Below are 12,531 nucleotides of genomic sequence, written 5' to 3' on the forward strand. Positions count from 1 at the left end.
GGTTACAGAAATAGAAAACATTTAGTTCAGGTGAACTACATGTATTTCAAAAAAACAAAAAAATACGTAACCATTTCAAAAACATCACAAACTTAATGTTCACCCCATTTATTGTTATTTGCTATTCACGCTCCCAGGCTGACTGGATGACGTCATCGCCACAACGATGCATGTACAGCGTACATGCACACAGCGCACAGTACATGCAGGATCGAATGCAATAGACAGCCCACAGGCACACACTGTCTCACATCAAGGTAGAAATTAAAAGACACACTCCTACCATCATCCAATCTGTCTGGGAGCGCAAATGGCCAAAAGGGGGACTTTTTGTGGGCAGGGAAACGTAGGATCTTTTTATTAATTTAGCGGTCACAGTTAATGGGGTGAACATTAAATTTTTGATTTTGAAATGGTTATGTATTTATTGTTATTTTGAAATACTTTACGCGAACTAAATGTTTCTATTTCTGTAACCCTTAAAATAGGTTAAAACCAAGCATTACAAAACCTCCATCATTTACAACTGCTGTCCAACTTTTTCCCCAATGTGCTATACAGTGCTGTAGTTAAGTCCATCACAAGTCCCTTCAAGTTTAAGACAAGTCACACAGTCTTAGGCTAAGAACCGTGACAAAAGTACTTTTTTGTCACTGTTTATCCTCTTACTTATGATGATTGGACTTGTGGAAGGACTTGTGATGGGCTTTATGACAACATTGGCTTGGTCAAAAGCAAAAACCCTGCAAGTGCTCACCAGGCCATGTGTGCCGTGGGGTCAATATTCACGGCATCCCTTAGCACCTTCTCGGCCATCTCGTACTGTTCCAGGGACAGCAGCACCGCCCCCAGGCTCTGCATGCTCTTGATGTGGGAGGGGTTGATGGCCAGTGCACTGTCGTAGCAGGTCTTGGCCTCAGCAAAGTCTTGGTTGTACTCATGGATGCAGCCGCGCTATGAAAGTCAAAGTATGTAAGAGAGGAGATAAGATGGATGCGGGCACATGCCTCAGCTGTGGAGGGAGCTCTGTGGCCAACTCAAATGAGGCATTTTGCTTTTCGATTCAATGGGTACAAAATCCTGGCATACATTTGTACATTACTTATGGATATTCATGGCTTAATAAGTGCTTCTGAATGACAAAGATGCCCTCCTGACTTTCTTCCTGACAAGTATTCTCAGCAGCTGTTTCTTTCATCTCTAAAACAAGCTACTTTCAGTCTCTGTAAGGAGCACACCAAAAATGTACATGTACAAGAAAAAAAACCACTTAATACCTAACAAGGAAACTTCCTATCGGCCAAGTTGAACATACAATCCTTGAAATACCACTTACATATCATGGGAAGAACTCTGTTACAATATACTAGTCGATGCTGATCCACACCAGCCTGAAGTCAAAAACTGACAAAGTTTTACTTACGACAAAAAGGATGTGATGAGAAAGGGGGAAGAGCAAGGAGGCTTCCTGTACACAGGCCCTGGCTTCATTAGGCTTCTCCAGGCTCAGGTACAACTCAGCTGGAAGAAAACAGGTTAGCATCGATAGCAGGCTGAGAATTTAAAACAGGCCAACTACCTACTATTGCATGTGACAATGTGCTTTATAGTGTTTTCTAATTGACACTGCTTCTAGGATTAGCAACTTTAACTGTGGTAGCATACATGTATTACTATCTCTGAAACCTCCCAACCATTTATGGGAAAGAGAACCTTTTCAAACTTTATGTCCGGGCCCTGGAAATGTTGACTCGTTGATCTCAGAGCTACATGTACTCTGTGCAGGTGAGATTAAACTATTTCCTAAGAAATCTGAGCTGCATTTTTATGCTGGCTTTTCCCATGGACTGATGTGAATTCAATTTTCAGTTTCACCTACATCAGGGCCTTAGAAAAACTGCTTCCATAAAAGTGCACATTATAAATCCCGTGTTACTCTAACTGAAATTTCAAAAAAATCTGAGTGAACCCACCAATGGCCAGCCAGATGTGAGCCTGCATCATCCAGATCTGTTGAGACCGTCCCTGCTTGGGGATGGAGCTACCTTCAGAGGACGCCACCTCAGAGAGGGCATGCTCGACGCGGGACGCGGCAATGGAATTGTGGATAGAGCCTAAAACAGAGTGATGAACACAAAAAGGGATAACTGTAATGGGAGACTTTCAGACGATGGTGGCAACAGACATGTTGGTCTTTCTTCACAGTATTGTGCGTGATCAGAACTATTCACACATGCTCAGAACTGGGTAAAAGGACCAGTATGCTTGCCACAATCAAGCGTCTCAAAGTCTCCCATTGAAAATGGACCAATTATCAGCCATGATCAGTCACACACTGATTTCAGACCTTGCTGCAACTTTCATCTGACTTATGAATATATTTCTTTTTTTCCCCACATATTGGTCTTTTTGAATTGCATGGTCTTTTATATTTAGTCAAATACTCTATGCTAAAACTCTTCACTTTGAAACATCCACGTGGCAAAGTGGTCAGACATCAGTGCTTATACGTACACAGTTACAGGTTTAAACAATTTCTTTTAAACACCAGTGAGCCTTTGAGCATATCCATGCAAGCTATCATCAAAACATTACAATGCACGTACATTCAGTTCAACAATCTGTGTTCTGTTACTTGATTTAATTGAAAACATCACAAACTTCAAACAAAAGAGGACAGATTGCAGAGAATTCAATAATTTGGACAATATCATGATGGTTGAAGAAATATCCGAACTGACCAAAGCAAGAGAGCTTCCAAGGAGAAGTTTGTGAAAAGTGTTCAATGAAAATACAGTGCAAAGTAGTATGTTTCTAAAGCAGAGGTAACACAGCTCTCATTAAGAAGGCAAATAAATTTCTTAAACCTTGTCCCTTTTGACACAATACCCAGGAGAAAAAACCATTGCTTCATGCATGCATTCCTTAAACCTGAAGTACACTGGTTAATTCTATTAAGATTGATACATGGGTTTTAAAGTGCTAAATATAGGCAAATCTGGTGACCATGGTAACGCTATCACTGGCCATTTGCAGCCACTTCTGATAATGGCCGAAGGCATTGTGATATAACTGTTGTTTGGATCTACTGTTCCCTAACAGTTATTACTATTATCTATTTCTGGTAATGGCACCAAGGACTCCTCAAAAGTACCCTAGGCACCGTAGCTCGCAAGCCTGAAGAAACCTTTTGTGTAGAGACTATGAGAAGCAGACAGTTTTAGAGGTGGGAGGAAAACCCCAGTGTAATAGTCTTCAGAGTCAAGTCAGGACTGACAACACAATCCCCATGTGGACCAAGCTGAGAATGGAAAATTGAACCTGGTCTGGGCGTGCTTTGGAGCAAGGGGTTGGTGCTGGTGTGGGGGGCAGAAGTTTGGCAAAAGGTCCAATCTGGGTTCTGGTCCATGCTATTCCCCGCAAAAATTAATGGGGGGATCACAATGCATTAAATGTAATTTTAATGGAAGTAACACATGTTGCTTCCACACATCCAGTTATGTTATAGACAAGCAAAGAACGGGCATCCAATACAATATTAGACATGTTTTCACCCCTTCGAAATTGGCATGCATACAAGATCAATAAGAATAAGGAGTAAAAGAATGTATAACATAACAGTTGACTTCCTGAAGAAAAATTGAGGAGATAAAATGGGTGTTCAGAGGCCTGATCATGAAATCTGTGAGCATGGATTCCTGTGTTGCAATTGAAAGAGGATGATTTTTGTTTTGAAGAGTTTCAGAGGTTCTGTCAAGTAACTGTCCAATCACCGGCAGTTGAGTTGACACAAAAAGAAACTATTAATGTGCGATATTAACATTACTCACTCTTCCATGTACCTCCCAATATGGCTGCATTGGAAACTGTTAATAAAAAAACCACAGGGCAGGTTTAACCGTATGCTTGCTACATGTATGCACAAAATAGCTACATGTACAGACTGTAGTTGCCTGCATCAGCTTTGGAAATTGGGGTGAAGGGATGTTGGGATTGGTGGAAGGGGCAGATGGAGGGCTGATGGGCGACAGGGCTGGGGTGGGTAAAGGGTTTAAAAGTTTCAGGAGATGTGTTAAGAAGTTCATAATGGGACGAGTGACCTGCCAAGATTTACGTTTCGTAGAGGATGAGGCCTTCCCCACTTTAAGGGAACATTTCTTTTGTTTGACAAGTCGGGGCTGAGTTGTGAGCACATTTGTCATTATGATGTTTCTAGGGGTCAATTTCATAGAGCTGCTTAAGCACAGAAGTTTCTTAAGCATGAAAAAACCTTGCTTAAAAAACAAAGGTTACCAGCTCAAACTCTGTGTGATTGCCATGCTAACCAAAAGACAGGTAAATACCCTTCCAAAGCAACATACATCACAAGTAGTATTGGCTGGTAACCTGATTTGTCAAGCACGTTTTTTTCACGGTTAAACAAATTTTTCGCTTAAGCAGCACTATGAAATTGACCCCAGCTGGTCCCCATAACGTTTGTATTTCAACACATTGTGTACAGGTAGTCCCCACAACTTGGTAACTAGCACATGTGGGTAGGCATTCACTGCATTCAGGGACAAGTTCTTTTGTTAGGGAAATTTAAACCGCGTTGTGAGGGCATTTCTGAGTCCCCACAACATTTTCGGTCCCCACAAAACAGGTGAAATATTGAGTGTATGTCCCCACAACTACGGTGCAGGAGTCGTTGGTCTGGTAACGGACTTTCATAATGGAGGGTAACAAATTTTGCTTTGTTTTGCGTGCACACACAGAAGGAGACCATATGTTTAACTTGGACTTGACCTCTGTTCACGAGCTGTTGTTGAAGCAAATATTGTTTGGGGGGTTTGCATCTGGCAGCTGGTTACATGTTGTGACCTTGGGCAAGTCAATCAACTCCTTGCCTCTCTCCACCCTGGGAGTACAAATGGCAGAAGGCCTTACCCACGTTAATTGGACAGTTTCTTTGGTTAGGAAAATTGGAACTGCCTTGTCTGGGGACAAACATTTGCCCTTATAATGTTTCTGGTCCCCACAAGAAGTACATCACCTGGCAACTTGTATGTGAATAGCTGGGAGAGAGAATAGTCAAAGGCAGAGAAAACATGTACGCTTATACCAGCTACTGACTGACCTTGCCTGATAATGGGGGTAATTGTTGCTTGTAAAGCACATTTGAGATCATTGGTACAATGGAAATGCAATAAAAACACCACAGTGATTATAATTATTAGTATTACAATATGTAAAACGACCAGCTAGAGTTGGGTTTTATAATTATAAGAATTTTTCAAATTTGTCTTCCCTGTCAGAGGTATGTCAAGGCTAATGAAATATTGGTAGCTATAGATTGGGGGGCTACACTAACCCCCTTCCCCACTAAACAATAAGGGAAATGGGACGAGGTGCAGGACAGACAGACTGCAAAAACTATAAGACAATGAGTGTCTGGAGTCCTCGGCAACAGATACAAAATAGTCCCAAAGCTGGTTGCCATGCTTGTTGATTATAAGGAGGTTGCACTGTGATTATCTGTGGTCTTGTTGATAACAAAACAAAACCAAAAGTTAGATTGGCAATCTGCAGGCCTTTGTGGGACCCTGGGCCCTCAAAAGACATAACTTTTGGGATCAAAGGAAAAAGATACTGCTTGTCTTTTTATCGGAACTGAGATCTGATCTTTGAACGACTGATTAGCAAATTGCATATTCACCACGAGTCACGCAAGTTTGTTTATTATTAAATAAAAAAGCTGTCATTACTGTTTGCTGGTGTGGGGTGGCGGTAATTTTTCTAGCGTAATGGCTATAGAGACTCACCCCATTAATCAATATCTGTCAAAATGCCATTCCTATTTCTTGAATATATTTTTACACTTGCACCGATGTCCTAGTTTTGAATAAATGGAGTATCAGATTGGGGAAGATTCTTGCCAAAAATGCCCAAGAGAGTAAGGGTTGTGAAACTCCACCAAACTAAATACAAAAACTAATAACATATGGGGAACATACTGGTAACAAACAAAAGGATTTGCATATACATGTTTGAAATGACATCTGTCAATACACACATCACCATCTTCAACCTTGTTTTGCCCAGATCCTTCAAAATCCATAAGCCTATTTAGAGTGGTAGGAGTAGAACCCAGCCATAATTTATCTTAAATTACAAAACAGGGCTTGGTGACCCCGAAAGTTCCAGTAGGCCTACAAAGAAGGGTGCCTGCAAGGTGGAGGATTTCTGGGGATTCAAGAAGGTTCTTAATGGATATACAGTGAAATCTCGTTAATAAAAGCACTGTTAACATTTCGTTAATAAGAGCAATGTTACATGTAATACAACATTCTGCATTAACAAGGATATTTTTAGGTGGGTCATTCCATGAGGTTGGGGAACAATTTGTGATGGTGTCCACTGTTACGTGGGTTCCGTAAAAATGAACAGCTATTTCCCTGCACGTGGATTCCAAATTATACATCTTGCAAGGCTGAATACAGAGGAGTGTGTTACTTTTACAGAGTAAAAGACCTACTCTACAGGTCATGACAGGTGGTAAAAGTTGCTCATGTAACAAGGACACAGTCACAAATTGTGCCCCAACCTCATGGAATAATCCAGGTCCCAATCCTTTGTTCTTCATTGTTTTTATTCCTGATAATACAAGGTTCCTGTCTTAACAAGTTGATATGTTAAGTCTGAAGGACCTCTTATTAACCCTAACAGTCCTCAGTCCTCCGGTGAAGGATTGAGGACTGTTAGGGTTAATGAGGTTAAACATGGGGAGTATGAGTAATAGGGTTTCAAAACTGCACATATAATCTCTATATCACATTACAACAGCAGGGAAATATGTGGTTCAAGTCTTGAACTGGATGCCACTAGTTGCCCGAGGTGGGGGGGGGGCTTGCTAATGGTGCTATCCTTCCACCTCTGGGACCCTGATTAGAATCCAACCATAAGTGAGATGTGGGAGAGGACTTTTTTGTCCTCAAAAGAATCCCTGTCTTTTTTGTCCAAAGTGTCTTACTGGGATTTCTCTGACTTCTGGAAGTGATCCATTATTCTCCACAGTTTCTTTGTCTTAGAATGTACATTTAAGTTCTGAAGAATACGTGATTCAGGTCTGCAACAAATCATCTCTTTTACCCCGTTTGTTCAACACACGTTTTCAGAAAGGGAAAATCAGACTTACTGGACAAGATTTATTTTCACCCAGAAAGTTTGACATGAACATCAGTTTTTCAACAAGTGCTTCATCAGTATTACATCTTTTGTTTAAGAACTTAAATTTGAAAAAAGGCAATAACATTTTGTGTTGGCATTTTTAGTATTCAAACGATAGCAGACAGTTTTTTGGACCCAAGTTCCTGAGTCAATATGTGCCACCTATCCAAAGTCCAAAAGCCGCTGGGACAAGATTTGTATTTTCACCACCACAAAATGTGACCCATTCATGGGTGTAATCCACAAGAAAAATGAAAACAGGACGAAAGGATATTCAAAAAAAATTTTTGAAGTGCTGTGGTTACAACACCGGGGAAGCAAGGGGAAAATCCAAAATCTGTTTACTGAATGTTGATGGCAAAAAGCAATGGGTGTGCGCTAATCTGACGAACAATGTAAAAAAGCATGAGGTGTCCTTGATTCACACCCTGTCTGGCATGAAGTGCTTGACTTTTCACAGAAACCATCCACTGGTACTGCAGTTAATGTTTGCTTTTCTGTTCCTATGCATTTATATCACACATAGATCATTTCATAGCCTCTTTGATAAGCAATTGTTATCTTGTGTTGCTAAGAAATTTTCCTTGAACAATTTAGGTTAGAATTGCAGCGTCAATAGAAAAAAACTAAGCCCAAGTCTTTGACATTCATCCGTACATAAAAGAGAAATACGTATTTCTTTTTTTTTTTAGAACGTTTGGTACCTGGGCTACAATGCACATATGCAAATAATGCAAACAGATTTACTTTGAAGAGTTCATGGATGAGTGTCATAAAATTATTAAAATCATTTATATGTACTTACAAAAGCAATAAATCGTCAATTTCTGTGGTTTCTATTGGATCAATAATGGCACTTGGACATGTATTACTGTGTCATACATTCTTGAGGCTACACTAAAGAAATGACAGCATATAGTATTCTGCTGCGCAATATCTATTGGCCAACTGCAGCATCACATGTCATGCCACTTTATTTACTCAAAAGTCCTACTTTCCTTATTTGGCAAATGCCTACACCTGAACAAATATTTTAAGTGTGTTAATTTTCTGTCGACTGGATTAAATGTTATGAAGTCTTTCAAACTCTGCGTTACTGCAATGTCAGTATGGTGTACAACTTCAGTCCACTGCACAAATATGCAACTCGGAGAAAAAAAAGGTGATTAATTCCGGGAGTTGGTACATGTTCAATTTTGAAGGTCAAACTCATGACCTTCTGAAGAGTTCTGAAAACATCAGTGGATTGGTGAAGGGCTCCCTCCGTTGTTGAGTTTGAATGGAATAAAAGGTATATGTAACTCACGCAGGTTTTGTTTTCATCAGGTTCAAAGACAAAATGGAGCTTGGGACTTGGCACAATTCACTGACACAGATTAGAAGTCGATCTGCGGTTAAATAACTTTAAAGATATCATTTATTACTGAACTCTCCCACTGTTGGTGTATTGATTTTTTTTATTACAGAATACAAAAACCTTTTAATGTGATTTCGAAAATCCATCTTCCTTTCTCAATACATGTAAGAACTTAATTTATTGATGGTAGCTATGTCTTCTCCAAGATAATTATCAATGGTCCATCATTAGCAACTTGAGAAAAGCGAGGATAGTGAAACTTTTATACGAAGTACTGTGGCAAGTAAGATGACGAGAGTGTTCAGTTTTAGCGGTGAGAGGAAAACCCCGGATAAAATGTACTACTGGAGAAAACCAATGGAAACAGGTAGAGGCTGATAACCCAACCCACATGGTCAGCCTGGATGGGATTCGAACCCCACTGCAGAGGTGGAAGGTGAGGAACGTAATGCTGTGCTAACCTGAACCCCCAAGTACATGTATTTGAAAAGTTCCGAAATATCAGGAAGACATCTAAAAATTGACACTCCAAGGAGTCAATATGTGACTTGGTGCAATGAGATAATACATCACAACTACTTATGTTGGAGTTCATCAAAGTAAAGTCAATTCAATGTACAGGTGGAATTATTCATGTTAAGATAATGATGGCTTGTTATGTCGGTTATCCCACCAAAGTTAAATGAACTTGAGGAAATCATGAAGTAACAGCATACATGTATCAATGACTAAATTAAGAATGGGCATATGGTTAGATGTGGAACCTTCACCGTTAAGGATTGGGTAGCTCCAATACAGTGCCTAAAACACCAAGGTGCTGACCTGAAAAATCAGTGCATACAAACACAAACACCTGGGAGATATCACTGGCTGATACCAGGACTAAAGATGCCATAAATATACATGACATAGGACTTTGGCCTCAGAACACAATCATTTCGTGTCTTTCGTTCATGTGGACCACAAACCTAGGCAAACATTTCATCAGAATCCAAAATATTTTGGTCCTTCCAAAACCACACAGAACAAAATAAATACTCCTGAGAGAGAAATCTACACTGAGTGCAGCATACAATTTGGGGACAACACTCAGCGCACTTCACAGGTTAATGAGGAATTCTGGCTTGTGAACGTGTAGTGTACGTTCCACAGGCCTCAGTCCTTACAGAGTCGGTGCCCAATTTCTGTGCTGGCACTGTAAGCAAAGAATGGCAACAACAAGACCATAATTCCGTAGTCAGCTGAACTAGGATACTGGGCCCAGGGCATTATCTATCATCCAGTGTTCCAGTCAAGTACTTTTTGAGTGCCAAATTGTACTGCCAAATATTGAACAGGTTAAGTGGGAATAAAGCTGATAAACATGGACATTGGATGGCACTAAATGCACAAGGGAAAATTCTAAAGTTAACTTAAGAGTTCAAATTCTCACAAATCCGTAAAAATACTCAGAAAGCACTCGGTGGAGCACTCTTCGAGTACATCCGTCCTGAAAACTTAATTTTTATATGACTATGATAATTTGAGGCTATCACTTTCTTTTGTAATCTTATCTTTGTACCTTTACCATCCAAGGTCCACATTCTTCAGCTTTGTTCGCACCTAACCTGTTCAATATTTGGCAGTGAAATTGGTACTCAAAAAGGACTCGACAACAACGCTGTTGTCAGAGTATTTTACACACCTGAGTCTCTGTCGCTGTACTCTGACAGGTGCATCTGGGCCAGGCTCCGTCGGTCACTCATCACTACATCCAGGAGTCCTGTCCCTCGACTAGACTCCTCGCTGCCATATTAAAAACCAAAATTGGAAATCAGGCATTGGGATAAGAGGAGAAAGGGCAATTCACAAAGCATCCAGGGCTTGAAACAATGACGACAGTAAGATACTTAGACTTTTTGGACTTGTTTATTTATAAACACCTCGGACAGTTCACCCATTCCCATTGGTTGACAGTCTGTTACATGGGTGGTTTTACAGATGATAAAACTACCAACTGGTTTGAAGCATCCTCCTGGTTTCATGTAAAATGTTGAGTCCTCCTTTTAGGAACTCTTAACCATTAAACTTGTACATAATGGGAGTCAGATTGGCGTAGTGGTTCTTTCTTTGCCTTCCACTTCTGGGGGCCTGGGTTCGAATTTAGCTTGGTCCACATGTGGATTGGGTTTTCAGTCCCTATCTGAGTCTATGGGTTACCCTGAAACGCTTATCTGGGGGTTTTCCTCCCACCTCTAAAACTGAACATTTCTTCATTGTCTTCTTCACTCATTATCGTTGTGTAATTGACACTAAATGCACTATAGGATGAACAGAAATAAATAAAGATCACAGATCTAAGTACTGTCAGACAGCCATGCACAATAAAACCTTTGGGTCTGTGGTTTCGGAGAGCCAAAATTCCACTCTACACCAGCAACGCAATATTCTGTGGGTCAGTGTTGTACTCAACTCCATCACAAGTCCTTTCACAAGTCCCTTCACAAGTCCAGTCACGAGTCCCATCACAAGTCCTTTCACGAGTCCCACAAGTCCAGTCATGACTAACAGGGTAAACAATGACAAATGAATGCTTTTGTCACAGCTCATTTGAGTACATGTAGCTTGTGAATTGACCAAAAGACTGAATGACTCGTGATGGGCTTGTGATGGACTTACATGGACTTGTGTGATGGACTTGAAAACAACACTTCTGTGGATCATCCTGTAGGATGCGCTAGAGTTTCCAAACGATTTTAGCAGTGCGACCAAGAAGCAAGGACCTCATTTTTGGTTTGGCCATTTACTTTCCCCAGGTCACTGTCTATTTTTACAGGAACTTGTTTAAACTGCTCCATTATGCTTGTATATGGGAAATTCCCATGACGTCATACAGTCTGTAGTTTTGCTTATGCCGTCATTGGCCGTCAAGCGCCGTATGCATGGTAACGCATCCAAATAAATGTATGAGCACAGTTTCTTTGCTGTCACGGTAAAATGGTTTAGGTTTGCTGTGCCACAGGGTGCTATAATCGTGAAGATACTTTAAAAGATCTGCATTTCTATCAGATTCCTGCAGATCCGCAAAAAGAGCGAAATCTTTTGCTGCAATTTGACGAGAAAACTGGACTCCAAACTCGCACATATGACTCTGCAGTGTTCACTTCATTGCGAGTAGTAAGCCTAGTACTAACGTCAGTACAGTTCCGTAACATAGCGCATTTCATACTTTCCATTGACTTTCGTCTCAAGGTACTGCAAAACCTTTGAAACATATCGTACCCTGTGAACACCATCCAAGTTATTAGTAAAATATTAAGAGTCAGAAAATATGATTTCTTTCATGAGATTTGTCATTTTCTTCTCCAACATTGATCCAAATTGTGTGTTACTATGCAGTGCAAGCACGTCTCACAAGTTGGCTTGACGGCCAATATGGCAGGCGAGCTAAAATCACATGACAATGTGACGTCGGTGAATAACCTATATTCCCTTTAATCAGGCATGAATTCAAATGACAATGATCATGTAAGTCTTGCCCTTGATTTTGCTCACAAAATGCCATCTTTCCCATTAGCCTGTTTCTCCTTTGCCAGTGAGGGGGTACTTCTACTTGGTCTCTTGCTGAATTTGTGCATATTTCATAACCGACCAATTGTATTATATGCACAATGATGCACTTAATGTTTTAAAAATTTTTTAACTTCTTCCTGACACTATGGTGTAAAAAATGAGGACAGACTGCAACAAAGAGAGTCCGAAGAGAGATACAAACCACTAATCTTTGGTTTACAGAGTGGATTCCAAAAACTGCTGAGCTACGTAAACCAATCTGGAAGGGGTATTTTTGTGATACATGTACTTAATACATGTAGCTCATTATACACCGCACTGCTTATGCTCAATAGAGGGTGCATGGCACTGCACCAGCAAATTTGTGTATCTTTCACAGTCAACCAAATTTGGTGAGACTGGGTTGGGACTCCCTA

The 12,531-nt window shown here is 40.5% G+C and overlaps 1 protein-coding gene across 3 annotated transcripts in view; it reads right to left on the reverse strand.

Moving 5' to 3' along the window:
• Window positions 1-12,531, reverse strand: part of LOC110986866 (tetratricopeptide repeat protein 7B-like) — a 34,428-nt gene that overhangs the window by 3,365 nt on the left and 18,532 nt on the right. For 2 of the 3 annotated variants that reach the window (XM_022249132.2, XM_022249131.2), the window contains 5 exons: window positions 10,248-10,348; window positions 3,831-3,866; window positions 1,974-2,114; window positions 1,424-1,521; window positions 758-954 (listed from right to left, as the gene is read on the reverse strand). In XM_022249132.2, the coding sequence (XP_022104824.1) occupies window positions 758-954; window positions 1,424-1,521; window positions 1,974-2,114; window positions 3,831-3,866; window positions 10,248-10,348 (573 nt within the window). The remainder of the gene's footprint in view (window positions 1-757; window positions 955-1,423; window positions 1,522-1,973; window positions 2,115-3,830; window positions 3,867-10,247; window positions 10,349-12,531) is intronic. The other variant, XM_022249133.2, reaches the window with a different exon arrangement.

The sequence above is a fragment of the Acanthaster planci genome, linkage group LG01, assembly GCF_054643075.1.
Source record: "Acanthaster planci isolate LZ-2023a linkage group LG01, COTS_SCS, whole genome shotgun sequence".
Lineage (NCBI taxonomy): Eukaryota > Metazoa > Echinodermata > Asteroidea > Valvatida > Acanthasteridae > Acanthaster > Acanthaster planci.